The sequence below is a fragment of the Lonchura striata genome, chromosome 1A, assembly GCF_050655825.1.
Source record: "Lonchura striata isolate lonStrDom1 chromosome 1A, ASM5065582v1, whole genome shotgun sequence".
In the NCBI taxonomy this organism is placed as follows: domain Eukaryota; kingdom Metazoa; phylum Chordata; class Aves; order Passeriformes; family Estrildidae; genus Lonchura; species Lonchura striata.
The window spans coordinates 72,440,306-72,467,634 of record NC_140741.1 but is presented as its reverse complement, the minus strand read 5'-3'; the positions used below and the strand labels follow the sequence as shown (position 1 = coordinate 72,467,634).

Below are 27,329 nucleotides of genomic sequence, written 5' to 3'. Positions count from 1 at the left end.
TGCAAAACTGTATTAAATTCACTGTCACTGTAATCCTTCCCAAAGCAAACAGAAGTTTAAATCATCCTCCCTCCATCCCAAAACAAAGCTCTCAGCTCCCATCTGTATTTCAAGGCTATTATAAACAGAAGGTCTTGCCCCTCCTGGAGTTGAATCAGTTTTGCTTTCATGCCAAAGATAAGGACAAAAGATGAGTTTCATTCTTAGTGATTCTGGGCTTTTTCATTCTGGAGAGCTCAAGACCCAGCTCCTGTAAATAAAACCACTTTCCAGCACTAAATACTTCTCATTTACACCCACAGAGCACCTGGGGCAGCTTTTCCAAGAAATCCATTTGGGTTCTCACTCTTCACCATGACAGAGCATACACAAATGTGTATAAAGCCTTTCTAAGGAGTCCATGAGAAAGACACATGGTGTAATGATACTAAATGAAAATAGATGTAATGAAAGCTTGGAGAAAAAGCATTCACACACTGGTTACGAAGAGCTAATGTCCACTTTAAGTGGTATCAAGAGCTGGAGCAATTGAAAGATAATAAGGAGAAAATGAGTAATGAATCAATTTTATTGTGTGCTGTTGAGCAGTCCTCGCTGGAAGAGAGCGTGTTGATACTGCCTGATAAAATGGATGGATGGGAACTGACAGCAGCAGGGACAAGTACTCCCACACTTTCTGAAGAAATAAATGATTTCTGGAGTTATTTTTGCTTCAGCCAATAGGATCCCACAGAAAAAAAAATGGGATGTTTTCTTGTGGAGATCAGTACAGACACAGCAATTGAACAGCACGATATTTATGGAGAGGGAAAATTCCAGCTTTATTGGAGACACAAATTCACTTTGTGTTTTTCTTGAATGTGGCTGTGCTGGCTCCCCCAGGAAAAGGGACACCCACCCAGATCTCCCTGTGGGACTCATCTCTGCTGGCACATCTCTCTTTTTATGCATTATATAAAGGCTAAGCCACCACTTTGGTATTATGGGTTCCAGATTCACTCTTGCCTCCCTGGACTCACAGAATGGTTTGGGTTGGAAGGGACCTTAAAGATCATCTGGTTCCAACCCCTGCCAGGGGCAGGGACATTTTCCACTAGACCAGGTGTTAGAAGCTGCTGCAGGATGTGGGGGTAACTCACCTTGGTTCTTGTTAATAGATCGAGGGGCAGGTTAGAGGGAAATGACACCACACACCCAGGAGCTCTTTTCCTCCCTCTCTGGGGTGCAAATCTGGCAGCACCAAAGCAAAAAAGGGCAAATGTTGGCATCATCAACCCTAAACATTTCAGTGTCTCACCCCAGGCTGCTCAGAGCCCCATCCAGCCTGGCCTTGACCCGTGCTGCAGACACACTTACCCAGAAACCACAAAGCTGCTGTAGTACATTCCCTGTTGAAAACAGAGCAAAATCAGTCCACACAGGCATTTCTTCCTACTACAGCAAGATTGATTCCTGTAACAAGCTGATTTGGGTGTCTTCACTCCAGTCTGAAGGGTAGAAATACATTTGGCAGCTGTTGTCTTACTGATTCCTACGTTTCAGTTTTTTTCATCCCTGTTTAATTCATCAAAGCACCATTTATGTTTAATTGTGGAAATCTGAATCAGTTCTGAATCTCACTGACTAATATTATTTCATCCATGTGTTAACTTGCAAACATCTGTGATGGCAAGCAGATGTCTTCTGGCCTTTGGAAATCCCTGGGCATTCAGGGGTTTGTATTCCAGCTGTAACATCCAGAAGTGAAGAGATGGGGAGGCAAAGAACATATGGCCTACATCAGCATCAAGCTAAGGGATCACCCATTAAAACAGCAGCCCTTGATTAAGGTGAGGCTGAACACAGAAAAACTACAGTAGAAGAAAGTAGAAACACGGTTTTGTTTGAGTCTGAAAGAAGTATTGGATTTAAAACCATTTCTTATTGAATGGTACAGGCCTATTCCTCCCAGGCAAGGAGGAAAAGTCTCAGGCTTGGGACCTCACTTTGAGCTATGCCAAAAACTACGAACTCTGCAGAACTCATGTGAGTCACTTGGCAAAAATCTCCTTGAAAAAAATTAGCTTTTCAGCCTGTAGAGTTACTCTTCTGGCAGAATAAGTAAAATTTAAGACAGTTAAAAGTCTTTTTTCAATTGCATGTACCTGAAGAAGGTGAGTGTAATACTCCACCCCTTCACTGTCAGGAAAACTTGTAAAGAGCAGTTCTGGTGTCAGACACAAACAGTGAGTGGGGGTTTGTACATCACTCTGCAAATGAATTTTCTAACCCTTTTTGTTATAAAAAGAACTTGTAGCTGTGCTATAGAATCATTCAAATTGGAAAGGTGTGTTGCCCATGCAGTTACAGAAAGCAAGAGCAGGGCTGCAGGGTGGGATGGATTTGTAAGACCATCTCTAGCAGCTGCTGTCTTGCCCCTTCAAATATTTTTCTCTTCTCCTGCTAAAGATGGAAATGCAGTAAAAATATGACTCCTCTGGGAAGCAGCTTCTCTGGGATACAGCTGCCAGGCATTTTGTACAGCTTTGCATCCACACAGTGCTGGGCTGCAGAGCCACAGAAAGCTTTGTCTGCAAGCTGTGCTCATGTGAGCGCTGGGACTTCTCTGTAAATAACTTTAAGGATCCTTGCAGAAGCTAAATTCAGGCATGGGGTGAAGAGGCATGATTTTAGGGAGCCAATTTTGGCTGCAGGGCTACATCTCAAAGACCTCAAAAGCAACAAACCCAACTCCCTGCAGTTACAGCCTCCCTTCCAGTGCTGAAGGAGGCTCTGAGTTCAGAATGTGTACAGATCTATGCTGCAATAATTCTGCTTGAGAAGGAGTTGTGCATTGTGGCATGAATCCAGTGTTTGGGAACCAAAACGTAAAAACACAGCTCTGGTAAATGAATTCTTTCAGCTGAGATTGTTTTGTGTCAGATGTCATCTAAGGGTAAGATTTACACCTCTGATCTAAGGCCAGCTGGAATCAGGAAAAAAGATTTCCCTTGAGTTCATAAAACACAGGGCTGACCAAAGCAACCTCACCACTGTGCTTACAGCTTTGGAAAACCACTGGATATCGTAGTGAAAAAAAAAAAAAAATAATAACAGCTAAGTTATCATTTTAAATGAAATGCAGATTTTACAGCCAAGTGTTTTAGTAAACACTACCAGATCTGAGGCTACTCATCACAGGATGAGCAATCCTCCCCTCGGTGTTTTCTTTGTGACTTTTGTTCCTTGCTTAACTAGATGAAGCGTGGCACACTAAGAAGGAATTAAACCTAAAATCAAGATTCCAGCAGGTCTTCAGGAAGAATTGGCTTAGCTGAGCAGATCTCTGTGCCTTCTGCAGAGCACACCCAATATTTGCACGTTGGATAATGACCTGGGGTGCGACTCAAACTGACTGATTGCCTGGGCAGGATCCTAAGGATGCTAAGGCAAGCAATACACATCTCCTTGCTTTAATTCCTCCTCCCATTTAGTATCCAATAGGATCATTATGGGCTTGTGAGTGCATGTTTCTCATCAGAGACCCTCTAGGTGAGTAAAAATCAAATTTTAAGACAGTTCGTGAGTTTTATTTAGCAATCTCTGGGAAGAAATACTATAGGTAGCACAGAGGCAGATTTGACTGAGGTTTCTAGGCTGAAGACAATCTTCTTCCTGAACCTTGAGAAAGTTTGTTTGTTGCAATACTTGTTGCACCATTTCTAATCCAAACACTATTAACACCCCTTTTCTTCCACATCCAGGTGTTGTTTCTCATGGAAATCCAACCATGTGAAATTCAGCCAAGGTTGAGCTCTCTTCTGAAAGCTTTATTTGTAAGGATCCATCAGGCTCCTGACCTGTGGCTCTGCAGCTGATATTGCACAGTAAATGTGGAGTCCTTGAGCAGGTTATTAGCTTAAGGTTAGGGAGCATGTGCTGTTTTGGGAACACCTCAGGAGAGGTAACTGAGGTCCCTTCCAGGATGACTCTTTGCAGCCTGAATGGAAATAATATCTCTGCTGCAGCTATAAAAAATGCATTAAAGGGAGTAGAGGCGATGTCTCAGCTATAACATTTATAAAACATCAAGGATGGCTTGTGAAAGAACCTGTGGTTTTCAAGTGCTAATGGAGAAAGGCTTGGGAGCAGGGAATATTCACCAGGTCTTGGTAAATTAGCATTTTATTTCAAGGCTCTCAATGGGTGATAGAACTCAGGGGAAATAACCAAGGTCCTCTCTGGTTTGTGCTACATGAATGTTGTGAATATTTAACATTTCTCCAATAGGGAAGGTCTCCATTTCCTAACTGATCTTTTTGCATGAAGAGTTACCCAGATTCCAACATCCAGAGCTGAAAGGATTCATCCAAACCCACGACTGTGCAGAGAAAAAAAGCTCCCTCTTTCCTGAGGCAACCTCAGGTCTGCCAGAGAGACAAAAGAGCTGCAAGGAACAAAACCATATTTGATTAGATTTTTTTTATTTTTTTACCCTTTTTTTTTTCATCCTGAGGAGGAGTCTGATCCCCCTGAACTGGAAGGATGTTGAGAGGAGTAAGATCTCCAAAAGCACAGGATTGGGACACTTCTGTCTGTCCAACAAAGCACTGCAACACAAGGTCAGGCTGGAGATAGAGGCTGGCAAAAGGGAGCAGGGCAGCCAAGAAAATGCAGTTCATGGGGAATTTAGGAGATCAGCTCACCAATTCTCCCACCTCAAGTAGGAATTACCCAGCTCTCCCTGAGAGAAGACTATTGTAAATGCAGGTGAACCCAATGGGAAGAAATGACCATGTCTGACTCAATTCAGAAGGCTGAAGGATTTCTTTATTATAACTATGGTGAAATACATTAATATACTATATAAAAGAAGGATAATAAAACTACATACTACTTTCTCTGACTCTAACACAACTCGTGACCCTCTCTGAGAGTCCAGCCCCAGGTGGGTTGGATTTGCCATCAGGCTCAAACAATCCTCACCAGAATCCAATCAAGCACTCACTCCAGGTAAACAATTCTCCAAACACATTCCAGATGGGAAAAACAAGGAGCAGAAATAGAAATAGTTTTCTCTTTCATTTCTCTCTGTGCACCTCTATGAAAAATCCTGAGAGGGAGAGAAATGGGCTTGCCACAGAAGACTATTGCTTGGACTCAATTAATAGCTGGACTTGATGATTTTAGAGGTCTTTTTCAACCTACATGATTCTCTGATTCTAAAAAGATGAATATTCTTAAAATTCTCCAATGGCAGAATTTCTCCCTTTGTCCCCAACAACTTATTGCAGCTCTTAACCAGCCTTAGTCCTGGAAAAGGTGTCCTGATGCCAGCCTAAATCCACTTTTTGCAGTTCAGACCCAGGGAATTTTGCCTCAATGGCCATAAATTCAAATGTATCCTAAACTTGAAGGAACTTGCATCTGGCCATTCTTACATAAGAACAACACAAGATTAATTTCCAAGAAAGAAATTGATTGAAAAAGCAAATGTTGAGCCTTTCTAGCAGTTCTATCCCTGTCCAAACAGTCACAAACCTAAGGATCCTCTTAGAACCATGGAATGGTTTGGTTTGGAAGTAACCTTAAAGGTGATCTAGTCCAATCCCCTGCCAAGGGCTCACCTCTGCAGGAATGTGGGTGATGTATGATCTCAAGAGAGTCAAACTTGAAGCAGGGACATCATCCCACAGGGCTGGTGGGACCTGTGGGGGTTTCCTTGGTGCTGCTCTAGGAGCTCCCACCCTGTCCAGGGTGAAGGGATGGCCATGCAGAGCAGTGGGCTGTGCCCAGGGGCTGGTCTGCAGAGCTGAACGAGGGGAGGGGAAAAGGGTGAAACGTAAATTTTAAGGAATTTGGAGATTTTAGAGGAGCTAAGATTTTAGTTAGAAATAAGCCTTACTATAGTTAATTAAAATAAATGAGTAGGCCTTGATGAAGTTAAGAGTTAGTAGTTTACTAATAATTGATTGCTTGTCAGCACAGTGTTTAGTTAGCTGGGTTTATAATGAAGAATATAGAAACTGATAAATAGCTTTTAGGAACATAAGACAATTGGGGCCTCCTCTGTTGAAGACAAGGAATGGGAGTTCTACCAAGAGTTCATTTGTCATATTTGCATTGGAAAGGTAGAAAGGTCAGAAGGAGGAAGACTTCATTGACTTCCTCATTTTGGGACCCCTCCCCATGGAAGGGATACCGACCCATTTCAAGGGACAAACTACGCATGCTTAACAGCTTTTGGAGTGATTAGCATACGAAGAGAGGAATGGGATGTACCAAAATTATGAATGTGTATTTGTATTTTGTGTATTCAATACTTGTATGGATAAAAAGACTCTGTAATCACCTGGAAGCTGCTGTGTGGATTTGGGAGCTATCCCACATGCAATAAACACATACTTTCTAACTTTAAACTGTTAGAGTTTTTGTCTGTCACAGTTGGATATTGGTACTAGATCAATATTCATATTTTTTAATAAATCAAGGGAAGCTGAAACCTTTCTCTTTCTACCTTTCACAGTTGGGCACGGACCTGCAGGTCACTGTCCCCTGCCCCTCTGGCTTACACAGCCTGGGGGAGCAAGGCTGGCAATATTGGAGAGCCTCAGCTCCAGGCCAAGCACAGCCAGCCAACAACGCCACAGGTCCTGTAAAGTGGGAAATTATTCCCATTAATTCCGAGCAAGACACTGAACATCACAGCTAAAGCACTTATTGAAAACAGAAAAGAATTACCTTGACAATTACTCCTTGGAGTATCCTGCAATACAAAGTCCTGGCTGATACAAAAATTGGTGTTGGCCTCTTGCTTATGAATGTAACCTGGAACTGATTGTTCAATGTACTAGGCCTTGTAAAATGGGTAATTCAGCAAGAATAAGGTCTAGCTACTATTTAATCAGCAAGGATCACTGCTGTTGGCAGCATGAATAAAGTCTGTTCCAAGTATCAGCTAAAGGATGGAAGTCTTCCCAAGAGATCTTGTTTTCAGAACTAATTTCTTCACCGTGTGGTAAATAAAACCAGATGAAAAATTGACATGAGCATCATCCTGGAAAGGGCAGTTCGGTGTGTCCCCCTCCAATCTACCACAATAACCACTTGCAGACCTGCCACTGTCTTTTCCTCATCCCCACCATCAAGCTGGGGACTCTGGGAGTACAAAACACCTGAGTGCTTTGGGGGCAAGTGAGCTGAAGAAAACAATGCTGTGTGGCTATTGCAAAAATGGACATTGATGCTTTTGTGACTCTTTTCTGACATGAGGCCATTGCTGAGCTGCCTGGAGCTGGAGCAGACTTAATTCATCCAACCAAAGTCAAAGGAAGATGTCCTGAGAGAGGTTATTCCTCTCCACTGGCTATGAAAGGAGGCAGGAGATGTCTTAAAAGGAGACATCTGAAGCCAACTAAGGTGGATCCTACCCAAAAGTAACTTGTGCAGAACAGGGGTTGGATTTTCCATCCTGTGACCATACCAGGACTGCACTAAGGGCATCCAAGGCTATGGCAATGTTACAAAAAGGAGTAGACCTAAAAAAAATAGTATCCCTCTGGATCCCAAGCCAGCAGCTTTTCACAATTAAGTGCCCTTGAAGTGAGGAAGCCTTGAAAAGCTTTGTCCTCCTCTCAGGTCTGCTTTGAACCCAGGCCCAGCCACAGCACAGGCAGCTGAGTGTGAGCAGGTACCTGTGCCGAGTGTCAGATGTGGGCTGGACAATATTCCCAGTGCTGCAAAATACTTTTTATTTTTTTTTTAATTTACTTTTTGGAAACAAAAAAAAAAAAATATTGACTTGTCTTTTTGAGGCAGAAAGATTCCAATAACTTTATTAACTTTTTCTAACTGTACCAGAAAAGTTTTGCCACAAAGCCTGTTCCTCCAATGATGGCTACTATTTCTGCAGGGTTTCATCTGGAGGAGAAAATATCCCATTTCCTTTCTGTTTCTTATTTTCTCAAATGCTTGCCATTCTTCATTGCTTTCTCCAGACTCCAGCACATCTTTGTGTGATGGCAAAACTGGGCTGAACCCAGCAACTGCCCAATTTTTCTATAAAACTCTCCAGATCACCCCCTAAAACAGGGAGCTGCAACATTCCTCATAACAGCACCTTTTTTTGCTATCCATTCACATTCTGTCTGCAGGACATTTACATCTCCTGATGCTCTTTCCAGCCACTTTCTGCCTCCTTCCTTCCCTACCACTCCCTGCATTTCCTTCTGTTGACTCTGGAACCATCCCTTCGGTTTAACAAAATAATTCCTAATTTTCACCCTAACCTCATGCAGGGTTGCAGACTCTTCTAGTTTGATATCCTCGACATTCTCTTAAGGGTTTAATTTACCTTTCCCAGCTTCAGATGCCCATCTGAAGCCATCACACTGCTCCTGATGCAGCAGCAAACAGCTTCTGGAGCAGCTGGTGGGGCTTTGTCTGGAGGTGGTGCTCCTGCAGGGCTCGTGGGTTTTACTGGGGCAGCAACACCGTGGCAGGCACGTTGTTCTCTCTTTCAGGATTTCTTCATAGAGGAGCACAGAGAGAAGAAAGAGAAAACAATTTCTATTTCTGCTCCTTGTTTTTCCCATGTGGAATGTGTTTGGAGAATTGTTTGCCTGGGGTGCTTGCTTGGTTGGATTCTGGTGAGGATTGTTTGAGCTGATGGCCAATCCAACCCACCTGGGGCTGGACTCTCAGAGAGGGTCACGAGTTGTGAGTTAGATATGGTAGTTAGAAAAAGTAGGTTTGTAGTTTTAATATCTCCTTTAAATAGTATATTAATGTATTATAGTATAGTTATAATAAAGAAATCCTTCAGCCTTCTGAACTGGAGTCAGATATAATTTCTTCCCACTGGGTTCACCTACATTTACAATACAACACAAACCTTCCCCAAGCCAAGATACACCCAGTCATCCTCTCAGAGCAGAACCAGAACTCCCTTGATATGATTTATTCTAGACAAATCCACATTGGTTGTTTTTTATTACCTTATTATCTGCTAGGTGCCTAAAAAATGGATTATTTGATAATTTTTACCAGTGTTCTCCTGGCTACTGGAATGAAGCTGGTGGGTCTCTGATTCCTCAAACCCTCATTCCTGTCCTCACAGCCAGGCACAGCATTTACCCTTCTCCTGTGATAACCCTGAGGAGCCAGACTTTACCCTGCCCACTTCACAACTACTTTTGCTTACGTTTCTTCAGGCCCTTGAATCCATCAGTCTTGATTCCTCTCATCTTTTAACCTGTTCTTGTGTTATCACTGCTCATATTGCTTTAAGTTAATTTCACTAGCTAATCCCTTTTTGGAAGGATGGGAAAATTACGGCATATTCTGTGGTTTCCATTATTTAGTATTCCATTCTATCACAGAGTAGAATACTGTTGTTATGGAGAATTCACAGATTTCCTCCATCCTTCATTCTTCCTTGTACTTTCATAAATAGCCTGTGTTAGTTTTTTACATTCTTTATCACTTGAAACCACTTTGGTGTTTCTGATTTTATGCTTAAGCACATGGCCTAATATTTTAATTCCTTTTTCTTAGGTATTTTTTTTTTATTTAATGATTCCTTTATTAAGTTCTACTTCTTGCATAAGTGCTTACTTGACTTGCTTTTTCTTTTGCTGGATGTTTTTCAAATATTAGAAACATATAATGGTTTGGGTTGGATGGGACCTTGAAGATTATCTCATTCCACTCCCCCTGTCCTGCAGGGGGACAGTTCCACTATCCCAGGTTGCTTCAACCTGGCCTTGGATATTTCCAGGGATGCAGGGGCAGCCACAGCTTCTCTGGGCAGCCTGTGCCAGGGCCTCACCACCCTCACAGGGAAAAAATTTCTTCCAAATATCTAATCTAAACCTGTCCTCTGGCACTGTGAAGCCATTTCCCCTTATCCTGTCACTCCATGCTCTTGTCCAAAGTCCCTCTCCAGCTCTCTCAGAGCACCTTTAGATACTGAAAGGGGCTCTAAAGTCTCCTCAGAGAACGAAAAACCTAAGGAGTTAAAAAAACAAAAACAAAAACCAACCAAACAAACAAACAAAAAAAAAACAGGGAGCCAGCGGTGAGGCATCTTAATTGCCAAAATCCTAGGATCAGAATTTAATCATCAAAGCTCTTGGGCTCCACTTGGGATACAGACAAAACTTCAAGACTCTTTGCATGGGTTCAGAAAATACAAATATTTTGAAGTGCAAATGGTGCTTTTGATAAAGCAAAGCTGTGTTTTCACGGAGCACCGACAGCCACTGAAGGAGATCTGCTTCTACCTGCAAGGAGGGGGGAAATCAAGGCTTTTCTGTTTATTGCCCTCCTGGAGCCTGAGTGTTTTCACACATGGGAGGCACTCTGCTCCCTCATAAAACTATCAGCACCTGGAAATAACAACTTTGTCCTGCTGATAAAGCAGCTGGGAGAAATCACCATTAATTGGGCTTGAAGAAAGGGGAGGAGGCAGCACTGGCTTAGTGGGAGTTTTTTAAAAATTGTCCCCTTGGGCAAGACCCTCATACATCACAGATAATTTGTGGGTTATTCACACAAAATGAAATTTTGTTTAAGAAATATTCATCTTGGTTAAATGTCTTTTTTTCTCCCCACTTCTTTTTCTGCAATTGTTGTGCTGTACCTGGGCAAGTAGAGTCCAAGGCACCTCCCAGGGGAAAAATTACCATCCAGCAATTCTTGAAAATGCCTTTATAACAGCAACCTAGGAAATCTGAGAAAATGCAAAAAAAAAAGTTAGAGCCTGAAGAAATCTCTGTTAAAGTGTGTACTTAATAGATGCTTCCCCACACCATGTGTTCAACTGGCTTATATAAAAGCATCAACTTTAATATTTGATTTAGAATTTAATATAAAGTCAACTGACTGCAGAACACAATCAGATTTACCAGCTCAGGGGAATGAACCTTTTTATGAAACTAACAATTGCACATACAAAATCAGCTGAAAATGAGTTAGTGAGATGAAACTTCCACTTTCCTGGCTGGAGTCCTGATTAAACCATGATTAAAGTCAGTGAGCTAAGTGAACAGCTATCAACCCAAGAGTCAAAAAAAAGAGAGGAGGGACTATTTTTGTTATTTCAGTGATGTGCTGACTGAGTTGAGGAACAAGGCTCCAGCCTAAACTGCCTGGCACTAATGACCTCCCCAGAACAGGGGATTCCAAGCCCAGGAACAACACAATTCCCTCCTGTGCTGCAAACTGGACCTATTTGGGAAGCAGGCCAGGTCCCATGATTTTCTTTTCTCATAACATTTACTGCTGTTTATAAGGCCATCCCTCAGAGTCATATGACAGGATAAGATTTGCAGCCTCTCTGGTTTTGTAACTAAACACAAGCTCCCATCCTGCAAAATCAGGGAGGGAAATTTCACCATGTGACCCCAGTGCTCCCTAAAGATGGCCTCAAGTGTGTTGAAAAGAGAGAAAAAATTAAACCTGCCCTGTGGGTAGGAGGCTGTAGAGGGTGGTGGCAGCAGTGTTACACAGAGGAGCACAAAAAGAGATTTGAGGCTGCAGTTTGAGAACACAACCTCATCAGCAGATCCAAAATCCCACCAGGACTACCCCTGGCCCAGCACTCTAAACCCTGCTGGGATCCTCTCCAGCCTGGTACCCCAAACCCCATTGAAACCCTTCATCCCAAACCCTGGTGTGACTTCCCAAACCCAGCACCCCCATCCCTGCTGGGACCTCCACATCCTGACACCTGAAACGCTTCTGGGATTACCTCATTTCAAACCCAGCATTTCATGCAAAGTCCAGTATTTCAAATTCCAACAAGACCCCTATCCACCCTCCCTGGCCCAGCACCCCTATCCCACCAGGACTCCCCCAACCCAGCTCTCCAAAGCTCAGCACAATTTACCCAACCCAGCACCCCAGTTCCCTCCAAGACCTTACATCCTCATCTCCATCATCATCCCCACCTCTATCTCTGTCCTCATCCATGTCCATAACTCCTGTCCCCATCACTGTCCCTGCCTGCATCTCCATTCTGATTTCCCGTTTCATTTCCATCTCCTTCTCCATCACCATCCCCATCTCCAACCTCATCTATATCCACATTGTCACCTCCATCTCATTCCCATCCTCATCCCCACCCATTTCCATCTTCGTCCTCATTGCATCCACACCTCCATCTTAATTTCCATCCTGAACTCCATGCCTCTCTCTGTCTGCCTGTTCCCATTGCATCCCCATCTCTGTCTCTGTCCCCATATTTGTCCCCTTCCCTATCACCACACTCATCTCCATCTCCATCTCCATTCCATTCCCTGTCCCCATCACCATTCCCATTCCCATGGCTGCCTCTGTCTCAATGTCGGTGCCCACTGCATCTCCAACCCCTCCCACATCCTCATCTCTTTGTCCCTGTCTTTGTCCCTGTTCCCATCCCCAACGCAACTCCATTTCCATTCTTGTCCCCATCTCCATCTTTATCACTGTCCTCTTTGTATCCTCATCTGCAATTTCTCCCACATCCCAATCTCTGCCTCTGTCCCCATCCTTGTCCCCCTCCCCATCCCTGTCCTGATCCTCATCCCTGTCCCAAACTCAGCTCCATTCCCATCCTTCTGTCTGTCTCTCTGTCCCCTTTGTATCCTCATCTCCAATTTCTCCCACATCCCAATCTCTGCCTCTGTCCCCATCTTTGTCCCCTTCCCCATCCCTATCCTGATCTTTATCCCCATCCCCAACTCAGCTTCATTCCCATCCTTCTGTCTCTCTCTCTGTCCCCTTTGTATCCTCATCTCCTATTTCTCCCACATCCCAATTGCTGCCTCTGTCCCCATCCCTGTCCTGATCCTCATCCCTGTCCCAAACTCAGCTCCATTCCCATCCTTCTGTCTGTCTCTCTGTCCCCTTTGTATCCTCATCTCCAATTTCTCCCGCATCCCAATTGCTGCCTGTCCCCATCTTTGTCCCCTTCCCCATTCCTGTCCTGATCCTTATCCCCATCCCCAACTCAGCTTCATTCCCATCCTTCTGTCTCTGTCTCTCTGTCCCCTTTGTATCCTCATCTCCTATTTCTCCCACATCCCAATTGCTGCCTCTGTCCCCATCCCTGTCCTGATCCTCATCCCCATCCCCAACTCCATTCCCATCCCTGCCTCCATCTTCACCCCTCTGTTTCTACCTCTCTGTCCCCTTTGTATCCTCATCTCCAACTTCTCCCGCATCCCCGCCCGTGTCCCCATCCACGTCCCTTTTCCCTGTCCCTATCTCCATCCCCTTCGCCATCCCCGTCCCTCCCCTCCCGCCCCGCCCCGGGTGCCGCTGCCGGCGGGGCGGGCCGGGGGGCGGGGGCGGCTCGGGGCCGCCTTTGTGCGGGGCCGTGGCTGTCCCATCCCCGTTCCTATTGCCAGTTCCGCTTCGTTCCGCGTTATCCCGCACCGCATCCCGCATCTCCATGGCCGCCCCCCGCCCGGCGCACGGCTGCGGCAGCGGAGCGCTGCTGGGGCGCTTCGGGGTGCTGCTGCAGGCGCTGCTGGCTCTCTGCGCCTTCAGCACCCTCATGCGTGAGTACCGGGGAGCCCGGGGCACCCCTGCCCGCTGGGGGTGGGTGCCCGTTCGCTTACAAACCCGAGTTTTGCGCTGGGTGGCGGTGGGATCGGGGAGGAAGGGACGCGCTGCGGATGCTGCCGAGCCGGCGGCTGCAGCGCCAGATGCTCCTTCTCCAAAACTCCCGTCCCCGGCCCTAAGCTGACGGGAATGGAGCTCCGCGGAACGCGCGGCTGGAATCCCTTAAAATTGGCTGCGCTTCTGTCAGCCATTGCTCAGTCACTTAGAAAATTTTAATGAAGGGTAAAAAAAAAAAAACAAAAACAAAAAAAAAACCCAACAAACTATTGGTATAACCCCGCGAGTTGCCGGGGAGGAGCTGATAAAAACGGGGCGGGTGTCCGACACGGCGCTGCGTGCTGAGGGTGATTTAATTGCGCTGTGATATTGTTTTGTTGGATTGTGGCTTCAGCTGCCCCAAATTTTAGGGCTTGAGCGGCTGCGGAAGGAGGTTAGAGAGGGTAACGCGTTTTTCTGGTTAGTGGGAAGGCGAGAAATCAGTTGAGGAGTGAGAAAAACCACCCGGGGTGTGATTTCCAAGGTCCAGAGAGAACGGCCTTAAGTTACACTGTAGAAAGTTCATAGTGGATATTTGGGAAAGTTTATTCCCCGGAAGGGAAAGGCATTGGAACAGCCTGCCCAGAGCAGTGCTGGAGCCTCCGTCCCGGGGGAGATTTAAAAGACGTGTGAATGTGGCACTTAGGGACGTGGTTTAGTGCAGGACTTGGCAGTGTTGGGTTAATGATTGGATTTGATGATATTAGAAATGCTTTCCAACCTCAGTGATTCTGCGATACTGTGAAAAGGTGCGGAACGCTAAGGCTGAAAGAGCCGTGAAAATTCACTGTTGTTCTGTGCTGCAGCTGTGTTTTGCTCAGAGCAATGTGTGTGTTGCTGCTCTTCAGGGTTAAGTGGTTTAGCACAAGTTGAATCAACATGCCAGAACTTGATCTGTTTTCCTTGTTTAAAAGCCTGTGGTGACAGTGAACCGAAACTTCCAAGTTTTCTGGCTAAGTAGCTGCAGATTTTGAGGTTCTCTTGCCCCCTCTGCCTTTTGGAAATCACTTTCAAAGGCTCCAGCGCTGCGGTTAACGCCAAGCTGCCAGAGAAAATTGCAGCAAGTCCTTCCCGGGATAACTGATCCCTTCTTCCAGCTGGAGCAGCCCAGTTGCAACATGCCACTGCTTGTGTTTCACCAAATATTTTTCAGTAAGAATAGTGGTAATTTCTCTTTCGGTTCCTGTTCTCCCTAGTGATGTGTGCATGTGGGTTAATTTTCCCATAAACACCATGGGGTGTCCCATAAAATCAAGGACTTCAGTAAATCATGTTGGAATACCTCTGTGGATGAGGGTATATAACCCCTGCCAGAAAGTCAGCGACTCTGGGCTAACTGCTGGTGCAAGGGCTAGTATTTCTGTGAACATTAACAACCTCTTGGTTAATGAAGAGAAAGTGAAAGCTGAACCTTTGTGGTTTTGTTGTGACTCAGCTGTGCAGGAACTGCTGCTTGGGACCGGGAGGGCAGATGTGTTTAGAGCCCTGGGATCCCACCCACAACACCTCCTCTGGCTGCAGCTGGGCTGGTGGTCCCTAATCCACCCCGGCTGCTCCCTACCTGTGCCCCAGTCACACATTTCCAGCTGGAGGCTTCCTTGGATCTGCTGGAGGGGCTGTTTGTGTGCTGACTCTAAGGTGGTAGGTTCATGTTGGGCAGCAGCTTTTGGGTTATTTCTGTGGCACATCCAGCTGGCAGCCTTCTGGGAAGGAGATGGCTCCAGTGCCTGGGAGGTGTGGAAGCCTCTGGAGATGAGACAAAAAACTTCCTGGGAATTTTGGTTGCATTTTCATTTCACCCAGCCAGGCAGTTCCTGCTGGGTGACTTACATCATGTAGGATTTAGGATGTTGCTGTTGTTGGAGTCAGCCCTTTGATACTTCTTTCCTTCACTACTGTGACATTCTTGGTGTGTGTTCCTCTTGGTTTTATTACTGTGATTTTTCTCTTTGCTGGGATGTTGCAGACCATGGTTTAATAAGCAGAAACAAGGTCCATGAGGGTGGGGAGGCCCTGGAGCAGGTTGCTCAGAGAAGCTGTGGCTGCCCCTGGATCCCTGGAAGTGTCCAAGGCCAGGTTGGATGGGGTTTAGAGCAACCTGGGATAATGGAAGGTGTCCCTGCCCATGGCAGGGGGTTGGAACTGGATGATCTTTAAGGTCTCTTCCCACCCAAAACCATGTTACAGAATTCTGTCCAAACCAATGTCTTTTCTATTTCTTCTACTTTAAAGTACCAGCTCGGCTATAGGAACACCTGGATTTGGATAGATAAAATTTCCAAATTGTGCAGAGACTGTTCAGACCTCTTGAAAACATGTTGAGGAACTCAGACTAACAGTAATGTGGCATTCTGCAAAGTTTTGCAGGTGTGTGTGTGTGTGGGTTGTGCTCAGAGTCTCCCTCCAGAATGTGGATCCTAAGCATGGCCATTTCAGGGAGGATAAATCTGATTGTGTCAGTGCAATTTGTGTCATTGAAATTGTGTTTCTTTGGGCTGTGGAAAGATTCTTCTGCCAACCTGGTAGGAAGACCTAATAGAGGAGGAAATTAGTCTTGATTGAGTGGGATGAGTGGAGTGGTTGCTCACCATTGCTGTGGATTTTGTGAAATGGATCCTTTGTGTGGTGAAAGCAGGACCCAGAAGTAAATGATGCCCAGCCTTGGCAGGGAGTCAGGACAGCTGTTTAGTGGAGTTTCATTATTCTGTCAACTCCCATGAGCAATACTGGTAAGAGTTCATTTTAGCCTACGAACACTCTCCTGCTGTTCCAGCAAGGTTTTTAAGGTTGTAGCCAAGCCTAATCCCAGTATGAGCAGAGCTTGCTCTGGTTGCAGCTTTGGGAGACAAGTGGCAAAGAGTTGTTTAACGTTTCCACCTGCCTGGGGTAGCTGTGGAGGTCCTTTGACTGTAAGGACAGTCCTAGAACTGAGACACAAACACTTGAAAGCAGAGGCAGCTGTGTGCGTGTGGCAATCTGGCTTCCTGTGCAAGAAAGTCCCGTGGGGAGGTCATGGCCCTGAGGAGTGGGATAATTGTGCAATCCCATCAAACTGAAGCAGTTTGCAATGCTTTTCCTTGAGCATCACTCAGCTGAGTGGAGAAAGCTTGTTGCAGTTATCTCAGCTGCAAGGGCTGGGTGTGCTTTGAGGGCTCAGTCCTTGAAATTGCTGCTGTTCATTGAAACTTTTTTTTTTTTGGGTGGGGGGAAGGGGTTCTAGACTAGCAAAAGTTGTCCAGGTTTGCACAGGGGACAGCAAAACTCTTTGAAATGTGGGAAGATCTTTTGTACATCCATAGCCTTCTTTGTGAATTAACTAGAGTGCAGGAGAAACAGATTTGGGGAGTTGAAGAATTTTTGTCTTCATTGTGAATGGAAAAAGTTTTCCTTGGAGCTGGTCTAGTCGTTTTCTACTCTACCACAAACAGCATTGAGGAAATGCACAAACCTTTGTTTCTCTTCCAGCTTTTTCTGAAACTGTCTTGGCAGCCCTCTGAGCTGCAGAATGAGGTACAGTGACACTCGTGATGTTGGTATGAAAATAGATGTTGCTCTTGGAAAACACTCGTACTGCCAGGCAAGGAGATCTGGACTGGACTGAGCTCCCATAACCCCATGGGAAATCTGGTTTTCAGCTTTACTTTTGAAAATGTCTTGGCCCTGCCTCATGTGGCAGCAGTGTACCTCTCTCCTCTTGCATGCCACTGCTGGACACACTCTTCCAGCACATCTTGCCTTGAGCTTACTCCTAAGAAGAGCCAGTTTGCAGTAGGGACCCTGGTTCTGACTCCCTTGCAGGACTTGGTGCTGGAGATGCTCTGTTAGCACCTGGGATGGTCTTTTAGACATTGGTCCAAGTAGTTTGTCCTGAGGCAAAACCACAGAACAGGAATTTACCAGACTTCCTGTAAAAGAAATAGTGTCTCTGTGGTAGAAAACACTTGTTAAAGAAGATCAGAAATATCCCCTTGATCTGTGGCCTGTGTTTTCTTGATCCCCGTGTCTTTTCCAGCTGAGCTTTTCATGTTGATTTTCTCCTGGATGGTGAAATGGCAGAGAGCATCCTCACGCTGAGAAGTGTCTGAACTTTGAGAGGGACTCATGGAAGCTGTCGCACTCATCTCCACCAGATAAATCAAACTTAACCCACCTTTTATGGCTTTTTATTAGGCTCTCTAGTAATAGGAAAAGGAGAATTTGTTTTAAACTGAAAAAGGATAAATTTAGACTAAATACAAGAAGAAATTTTTACAATGAGGGTGCTGAAGCACTGAAACAGGTTGCCCAGGAGATGATGGATGCCCTATCCCTGGAAACATTGAAAGTCAGGTTGGATGGGTCTCTGACCAGCCTGGTCTAGTGGAAGGTGTCCCTGTCCATGGCAGGGGGTTGGAATGAGGTGGCCATCAAAGGACCCTTCCAACCCAAACCATCCTGTGATTCTGCCCCAGTCCTGAATTCAGGGTGGTTGCTGTACATAGTTTGAAGTGAAGTGCTGTCTATGTGCTTCAAAAGCATCCTGACAGCTTTCTGGTTTGTGTTTTGACTTTACACTGAAAATACCTCATAAGGGTGGGTGGAAGTGTGAGTCCATGTCAAGAAAAAGAAGAAATAAGTGCTAAAGCATTTGATCTGTCCAGACTTCCATTTTGTTCTGAAATACATCTGCCCAAGACACAAAAACACTGCAGGCTTACCATGCCCAAGACAGCCTCTGCTGACTCTGCTTGCTGTCACACAAGTGCATAACTGTGTGCGATTTCAATTATTCACACACAAGGACATGTAAATTCCAACTTCACCCCTGTAAATGCTTTTCCCTCTAGAGAAGAACAAAGCCACAGAGGTTAGCTGTGTCTGGCAGTGTGAAGCTTGGGCCCTTGCTGATTTACATGGAGGTTTGTGGGTTAAGCAACGAGCTGCACATGGCAGGACTCTCAGCACGTTTCTCTTCTGCTTCAGTACACCTGAAAACTGGATGAGCTGGAGAGCATGTGTTGTTGCACTTTGTGGGCTGGAAGGTCTGTGCAGCACTCGGTGTGCCTCATTAAACTGCACACAGCTTCCCACAAAGCTTTAGGACTGCAGCTGTTGGTTGCTCTGACCTCTCCTTGGCTGTCACCCCTCGAGCGAGCGGGGGACTGGGAAGCTCCTGGTTTCTGAGAGAACAAAGGCATGGGGAAGATGGGAAATGAGGTGGCAGAGTAAAGCTTCATGAGAAGTTACATGTGAGCCACAGGCAGCTGAGCACCTTGCACCTGGCTGAGTTGGTTCTGCAATGTGTGGTGAGCTGTTGCGGTTATGGGTGACAACGCGACAAGAAACTGTACAGGGAAATAAGTCTAATTATGAGGTGGAGCATGCAAAGCTTTAAGGAGTCTCTTAAATTTACAGCTTGTTTTTTTTAAGCAGCTTTTGTAAGAAAACTGTATGGTAGAGAGACTTTAATGATAAAAGCTGGGTCGGGATAAAAAGCAGTCTTTAATGCTAAAAGGGAGTAGAAAGTAGATGATGGTTAATGTGCCTTCCAACCCAAACCATCTGTAATTCTATGCTAACTTGTGCCTCACTTGATTCTTCAGGTGGTGTTCCCTTAGTGATCTTGGATTTTATGGTCTTACTTTTATCTTTGATTGTCTAAACTCTATTTTTCAAGGGACTGGCTTGTAATGTAGTGATGTTTTTTTGGAGGGAGTCACAACTGCCTCCTCCAGGATGCTCTGCAGCTGAGTTGGAGCCCAGCCTCAGTCCAGGTGTCCTGTAGGACCTACTGTGTCAGCAAATAATATGTTCTGTTCTCAATGTGCACAGCACAACTGATGGTTGGTCTCTCACAGCTTTGGTTGGTGACCACCTGGCACTTGGCTAAAATAACAGCTTTAAAAATCTGTGTAAAAAGAAGACAGAAAGGGTAGAGCTTAAAACTGAGAACCATGCCAGGGTCTTCTGTGGCTTTCATTGGGGCAGTTGCAGTCTCCAGAAGGATAAGTGCTCCAGCTGAGGCTCCTGAACAGCCTGGTCTGGTGGGAGGTGTCCCTGCTCGTGGCAAGGAGTTGGAACAAGATGTCTTTAAAGACCCTTCCCATCAAACCATTCACAATCTCAATTTCTGTTCCTTCCTCTGCCAGTTTTGCTGGAGGGGCTTTCACTCTCCTAACACTGGTACAAGGGAGGGGCTGACAAAACACACTGAGTGCAGACCTGAGGATGGAAGTCAGCAGCAGTCTGTGCCACCAAACCACTGACAGCTGTTTTGAGGAGGAAAACCAGCACTTTTGCTGCTCCCTGAATTGATGTGAGATATAAGTTTCACACTTTTCTGTCCAGCAGCACGTTGGCTGCTCTCTGCAAACAGTGGCTGCTGCTTCCTCCCATTGTGTCTGGGGTCGAGCTGTCTGAGTGGCTGCAAGCTCAGGCTAAGAATAGTGCAGACCCCAGGGTTTTGGCTCTGTATCCTGCATGTTGGCTTCTTTCCTGCCTGGGGCTTGGAAAGGGCCTGGGAAAGGGTGTGTCCTGCAAAATAGGTTGAAATGTGTTATTGGAGACTGTACTGCTGAAAATAACACAGAGGTTGGGCAGGGGAAGAGCTTCTGTTTCCTCCCTGGTACAGTAGCTCCGAGTCCTCTTTGGCACAGGCCAGAAATAAAGTCCTGATCCTCTTGCTAGTGGGATGTGGCCCTGGATATGGGGTTTATGGCAGTCAATTTAATCCCCTCTTAAAAGCAGGCAGCAGCATCACCAGTTTGGGGCATTTCAGATTTTATTTTTGATGGACCTTTCACAAGTTAGGTGTATTAATGCATCTATAAGTGCTTCACACATCAGGTTCATTTTTCAGTATCCATCCCCCAGGCCTGCTGCTGAGCTCAGTGGGGTCAGGATCCCTGTAAATCAAATCCCAAAAGTTCTGTCTGTTAAGTCAACACCTCCCTCCCAAACCTCAGCTTCAGAATCCTGTGGTTGGTGGCAGTAAGATTTGCCAGGGAGGTGGTCTGGCTCTCAGCCAAGCATGTCTAACCATATCCTAGGGAGATAATTTCCCCCTGTAATTTTGTAGAAACTTGACTTGGTAGCCTGATCAGCAGCTGGTTGATGCTGCAGCTAATTCTGCTTTATACCTGTGCTGGTGCACAGATCTGCAGCAGATCTGCCTGGATGCAGTGTGGGGTCCATGGGGGATGCAGGGAGGATGTTCCAGCACAAGGGACTAGGGCTGTTTTTGCTACTGTCCTTGCCTTAATCAATTATTAGAATCAGAGAATTTGTTTAAAAGCAGAAATAGGCTGTGGGATATTGACTGTGACAAGCTCTGGTAACTTCACAGCATTTGTCTTTGTGTAGGGCAGCAAAGCTGTCTGTCCCCTTTCTACTGCATCAAGAGAACACCATAATGAATATTAACCTCCATATTACCCTGGAAAAAGAGTGAGGACAGCTGTCATTGTGCTTTTATCTTCTAGCTTTCTGACTATTTCCACATCTATATTGAAACAGTCCAGCAATTTTTTTTTTCCTTTTAACTTTTCACAGGTTCTCATTCAGATGTCAGCTTCCACCCAGCCTGGTGGTTCTGAGGGAGTTTCAAGCATGTATGATCTTTTTTGTCCTTGACTGAAGAGGAAGGGCTGGGAAGTATTTGGTTTCCTGTCCTACCCTCTCTCTGCTGTGGGCAGGGGGATCTCTCGAATTGTCACTCATCTTCCTTCCCTTTTGGTTCAGCTTTTTGTCTGCAGCAGCTGGAGCTTGTGAGGGCAGGCACCATCCCAGTGCTTAATGGGATAGAACTGGGTCCCCTTCTCCTGGCTGCCAAAATCTCAGAATTCCAAAATGGCTGGGAGCTTAAAGATCATCCAGTTCCACCTCCAGCCATGGGCAGGGACACCTTCCACTATCCCAGGTGGGAAAGCCACAGCTTCTCTGTGAAATCCATTCCAGGGCCTCCCCACCCTCACAGGGAAGAATTTCTTTCCCAGATGTGCACTAACATTGCTTCCATGCACAAGGCAGCTTGCTTTGCCCATGGACAAAGCTGAGAATATTAAAATATTCAGTACTGTGGTTGGAACACTGTTGGGAAGACAAATTCCTGATGCCTTCTGATACAGACCAGCTACATTCCAGTCTCATGTTAATCTAATTGAATGGGGGTTCTCTTCCATCTTGTGCAACTCTGTGTGCAGTAAACTACATTTTTAATTTGTTTCAGGTGTTTTTATGGAGTTTAATTTTGATGTAAATGTTAGAACTCAAATATCACTTTTTTTTTTTTTCTTTAAAGTAAATATTAAAGATGGACTGATCTGTCTGAGCCAGGGTAGCAAACCCACCCACAGCTGGTGGAAAACTGAGTGGATTGCAGTGATTGGAAACACATTTCGAGAACAGAGGAGATTTTAGCCTTTCTCCAGCTTGATCCAGCTAAGTTGTGCATGCCATGGCTTGGCTCTCTGTAGCATTGGGAAGAGGGGAGGGAAGCTTTGCAGTTGCTGCTCATTCTCCAGAGCCCTGCTGTGCTCACTGAGCACAAAGTGCTGCTTCATGGAGGGCTCCATCATCTCCTGGAGTCTTCAGAGATGTGGTGCTGCTCCTGTGGATTTAACAACCCTGGGTCACAGCTACCAAACAACTCTGCTCCCTGTTTAAGCTCTGGTAATCTTGGCTGGATTTCTGGTTTAATTTGGAGACAGCCTGCTGCAGCTCTGCACAGTAAATGCCCTATTAAGCAGTTAATTATTTCTCTATAATACTAGCTTTTATCTTTAATACAACAGTTTTACTGTCTCTGATAATTACACAGTCTCAGATAACTCTCTTAAATCTAATGAGGCATGACAAGCTGTGTTCAACAAGGCACCACACCATTAACTTCTTACCTCTTACTTGTCATCTTATCACACTGAATTACTGTATTTCTAGCCTCAGTGGCTGTGGATACATAACATGTCACTTCTCATTAAGAAAATAATGAAAACCACCCCTGGTGCTCCTGTGGTTGGGCTGGTGGTCAGCTGGCTGGCCTGGTGGCCTGAAGACCCCTCCAACAGCTCCTCTGCAGCGTTGTGCTCTTTGCCCCCATGAGCTGAGGGTTGCTTTAAACACTTTTGGCCACTTGGTTGGTCCATGGCTCTGATGCTTGTGGATAGGTGAAATGAAAATTGGCTTTTGAAGGGCATCAGTGGTGATGGATGCTGTCTGTGCTGATGGCAGTCCTTGCTGCAGGAATATCTCCTGGTAGGATTCCATTGTAAATGCAGGCGAACCCAATGGGAAGAAATGATGATGTCTGACTCAATTCAGAAGGCTGAAGGATTTCTTTATTATAACTATGCTAAAATACATTAATTACTATATATCTTTAAACTACACACTACTTTCTCTAAGGCTAACACAACTCGTGACCCTCTCTGGGAGTCCAGCCCCAGGTGGGTTGGATTGGCCACCAGGCTCAAACAATCCTCACCAGAATCCAACCAAGCACTCACCCCAGGTAAACAATTCTCCAAGCACATTCCACATGGGAAAATCAAGGAGCAGAAATAGAAATTGTTTTTTCTTTAATTTCTCTCTGTGCACCTCTCAGGATTTTTCATAGAGGGAGAGAAATGTGCTTGCCACAGGATTCAGCTGGATGAGGGAAACTGGTGGCTTTTTTCTGGACAGGGGTAGGACAAGCTGCTGCAGCAGTGTCTGGTGTGACTTGACTGGTGCTTTGTCATCACTGGCAATAATGGATCAGGTCGTTGTGGTGCTGGGTTTCTGTGGATTTGAGACTGGCACCAAATCCCTGCATGTGCCTGACTAAATCCTGGGATTAGGAGAGATCACAGGATTGGGGGATGGTTTGGGGTGGAAGGGATTTTACAGACCATCTTGTTCCACCCCCTGCCATGGGCAGGGACACCTTCCACTGACCCAGGTGGCTCCAAGCCCTGTCCAGCCTGGCCTTGGACACTTCCAGGGATGAGGCATCCACAGCTGCTCTGGGCAACCTGTTCCAGGGCCTCTCCATCCTCACAGCCAAGAATTTGTCCAATATCCAATCTAAATATCTCTTCTTTTAATTGTAAGATTTTCTCATTGTCCTATCACCCCTTTCTCTTCATCTATTGCCCTGTCACCTTGCAGTACAAAGCTGCACTTTTGAAATATCCTGTCAGGGAAGTCCCTGCATCCTTGTTGGATCAGGAAGGCATTTCCCAGGGGAAGGAGCCCAGGCTGCTCTTTGGGGGAAGCCTGAGAGCTCAAATACAGCTGGAGAGAACAGAGCAGCTGCCTGACCTTACATGTTTCAAGAAGTGAAGAGTTCCTTCTCTGTCACTATAATTTCAGGTTGCCTGGGAGGATTATTAGGGCTGGTAGGTGATGGTGACCCCTCCCTCAGCATTCCCTGGGTCCCATGGCACAGGAATGCTGCTGCTGAGGGATGCCAGGAGCACACACCTCTCTCCAAACACCTCTGCTGTCCATCCTGCTGACCCCTGGGTGCAGGCATTGCCTCTGGTTGGTTTGTCCAGGCCAGAGAACAGAATCATGGAATCATTATGGCTGGAAAAGCCATCCAGGATCATCAAGTCCAACCATTAACCCAGCACTGCCAAGCCCACCCCTAAACTCAACATCTGTGTCTTCTGGACACTTGCAGGGACAGTGATTCCACCACTGCCCTGGGGAGGTCCTTTGCCTTTGTTCAGCTTTAAACTTGCAGATGCTGAGGGCCCTGCAGGATTTTTTGACTGCTTTTGCAGCGCAGTTTGCACACATGGAGGGCTTCATCCGGGTAATGTAACCTCTCTAAATTCTCTTTGCAGTAAAACGATTTAAGGAACCAAAGGCAGAGAGGCGTCCCTGGAGGATATGGTGAGGTTTTTCATTTGAAACTTGAAAAAACTGTGTTTATAATGTTTTTTTTTCTCTTATACTAACAGTCTTCTAGGCCCCCTGTGTATCCTATATGACATTTAATTGTTAAATGAAATGTGCTGCTGCTTCCCAAGGAAACCTCCATAAAGTAGCTGGTGTTCCCTAGAAATAAAATTCCCTGCATAACTCCTTCAGAAAATCTTGGTTTTTTTCCTCCAGGTTTTATGATACCTCCAAACAAGCCATAGGTGCCCTCTTCATCCACTTTGCCAATGTTTTTCTGTCTGATCTCACTGAGGAGGACCCTTGTTCTCTGTAAGTACACGAGGCACTTTTATTCATGCCCTACATCTGTCAAAGGGAGAATTGTGTTGGGAAGGGTCATGAACAATGGAAATGGGTCCATCTGAAGCACTGCATGGTGATAAACCCTGCTGAGCTTGTTTTTGTGGTCTCTGTTGTCTTCTTTGCTTGTCCTGTTTGAGGAATTTCTAAACTAAACCTCAGAGTAAATGTAGAAGTGCCACCTTTACTTCAGACACTTTGCAGATAAAAATTTAGTTTCAGCATGAACATCATCTCATTTTGAGAAACTCCTTTAGGCTTCAAAATGCTCCTTAAAACCTTCTGGCCCATCTCCTTTTTTATATTAAAGTTCTGCACCTTGATATGTTTTTTTAAGCAGACACAAGTTTAGCTGGGGCTGTACATAACCTCTCAAATGATGTATTGTTGTTTCTTTAAACAGACAGTGTTTTAAAATAAACCCTTTCATGCTTATGCTGTGCCCTTTGGGTGTGTTGTTTATTTTTGATGTGTGTTTGATGTTTCCCTGCACTGCCTGACTTCTCATCCTGAACCAGGCAGCTTAAAACCCTCCAGCCCTGTCCCTGGGCTTTGAGGCTCATACTCTGTGTCCTGCCCAGAATAAACCACCAGAGCTCCATGTTTGTATGGAATGCTCTGATTTTCAGCAGCTGGAAACTGTAAAAAGCCAGTCTGAGTTTTTGGATGTAGAAAAACTTAATGTTATGCTTTCAAAGTGGATATCAAAAGCAGATTGTTGTTTTCAATTTCTTGGTTCAGAGGCAGCATCGAGTTCTGGAAAAGGAAATGTTCACTGCTGTAGCCTTGTGCTTGGCATTTTCTTCATGCTGTAGAAATCTGGCGGAAAATACTGCAATAATGGAAAACTGCATAAAAAAACCACATTTAGTCTATGTGATTTTTTTTTTTTTTGGAGTTCATTAAAATAGCAAGCCCTGGATTAGAGCTTGAACCCTGCAATTCCCAGAAGGTCCCTGCAGGTCTCCTGCCTCTGGCACTCTGCCCAGTGACACTTCAACATCCAGAGCTGCAGAACTCAATTCCATGGAGCCAAAATCTCCTGGCAGGGATGGGTTCAGCTCCTGGATCTGCAGCGGGACCTGAATTTGAGATTTTCGGGACCTCAGTGTTCTTTCTGCTGAGCCAGGGCCCATCCCCTCTCCCAAAACCTACCTCTCACTCTATGTCTGTGTTTTTGGGAGCCTCTTGCAGCTGCTCAGAAAAATGGACTTTTTGCCTCTTGTGCTGCCCAGTTTGTAGAGCAGCTGTGGCGCCCAAAAAGCTGCCATTTTCTTGGGTGAAATTTTGGGAAAAGTTTGATTCTGTTTCCTCTGAATCTTGGGATTTCATTCTTTTTAATTAAAAAAAAAAAAAAAAAAAAAGATGCTGCAAGTGGAAAGTCTCCTTTATGGGGGGTAACTTTTAAGAATATTTATTGTTATATGAAAAAATGAGTAGTGCCAGAGAGTTGGTGGAGCCTGTCCCTTCTCTCCTGAAGAAGCTTTTAAACTAAGAAATTGCTGGTAAGGCTTAGGAAAATGCAATAAAAGAGAAAGGAAGCGAGTTTGGATTGTTAAGCAGGCTTATTTAAAATCTTGGGGTTTTAAGATTAATTTCCATTATGAAATGAAATATTTTGATTAATACTTAAGAACACAGCTGAAACCTTGAATTTTCCTCTGCTCTTAGCTACCTTATTAATTTCATCCTGGATGCCACGCTGGGGATGCTGCTGATCTGGCTGGGTGTGAAAGTTGTCTCCTGGATCGTGCAGCACAAGAAATACACATACCTGGTCTTTGGGGAGTATGGTAGGTGTCACCTGCTCTGCCCAGGGGGGGTTGGTGTGCTTGGTGTGCTCCCAGCTGGGGATGGGGACAAGAAAATGGCAAGAACTAGTCTGGGGCTGAAATGTGAGCAGCTGTTATCCCTTCTTCAGAGAGCTCAGGAGGGTGAGTTAAGTGCTGGAACCACTGGAGTGTGGCAGGGTGGTGATGGAAAGCTGAACATTATTTGTAGAATATACCCCAGGACATTGGTATGGTAAATTAAGGTGTATAGGGTTCTTTTCTGGGGTTCTTCCATGGGTTTTTCCCCATTATCTCCATTCAGAATGTGGAGTTCTTGCATTTGCCTTGAGCTGTGGTAGGGATCGGCCAGGCACAGTGTGACGCCAAAACTTGAGTTCTCAAGTGTGGCCTCTTTTTTAAATTCGTGCCTTGAGATGGAGAAAGCGTTTCCAAAAAGCTGCTCTCGGCCAGCCCCACTAGAGGGTAGCAGTTCCCTTCCAAAAGAGCAGAGCCAGCTTGCTGGAAAAGCTGCAGGAAAGGGAAAAATTAATGCTTTGCCTATTCTACATTACATCTCATGTACAGATGAGTTCAGTCCTATTTCAGGAAATACGTCTTATTCATAAAAATTACAGTCTTGCCATTAATTACAGAGTCACAGAATAATGAGGTTGGAAGAGAACTCTAAGATCATCAAGTCCAACCTATGCCCTAACACCTCAACTAGAC

At 45.3% G+C, this 27,329-nt stretch overlaps 1 protein-coding gene and 1 long non-coding RNA gene across 3 annotated transcripts in view; one reads left to right on the top strand and one right to left on the bottom strand.

The window, feature by feature from the left end:
- Nucleotides 1-366: 366 nt before the first annotated feature.
- On the bottom strand, nt 367-26,506 carry LOC146763529 (uncharacterized). Of its 2 annotated transcripts, XR_014952031.1 has the most exons (4): nt 13,588-26,506; nt 10,622-10,711; nt 8,333-8,506; nt 367-6,632 (listed from the first exon to the last, which is right to left on the bottom strand). It is a non-coding gene; the product is annotated as an uncharacterized LOC146763529 (long non-coding RNA). The 2 variants fall into 2 exon arrangements; XR_014952030.1 differs by having other exon boundaries at nt 367-8,506.
- Nucleotides 13,324-27,329, top strand: part of LOC110470966 (store-operated calcium entry regulator STIMATE) — a 29,762-nt gene continuing 15,756 nt past the window's right edge. Inside the window, exons 1-4 of the mRNA XM_021531052.4 lie at nt 13,324-13,523; nt 24,432-24,480; nt 24,703-24,798; nt 26,500-26,621. Coding sequence (XP_021386727.1) covers nt 13,415-13,523; nt 24,432-24,480; nt 24,703-24,798; nt 26,500-26,621 — 376 coding nt within the window. The 5' untranslated portion in view covers nt 13,324-13,414. The remainder of the gene's footprint in view (nt 13,524-24,431; nt 24,481-24,702; nt 24,799-26,499; nt 26,622-27,329) is intronic.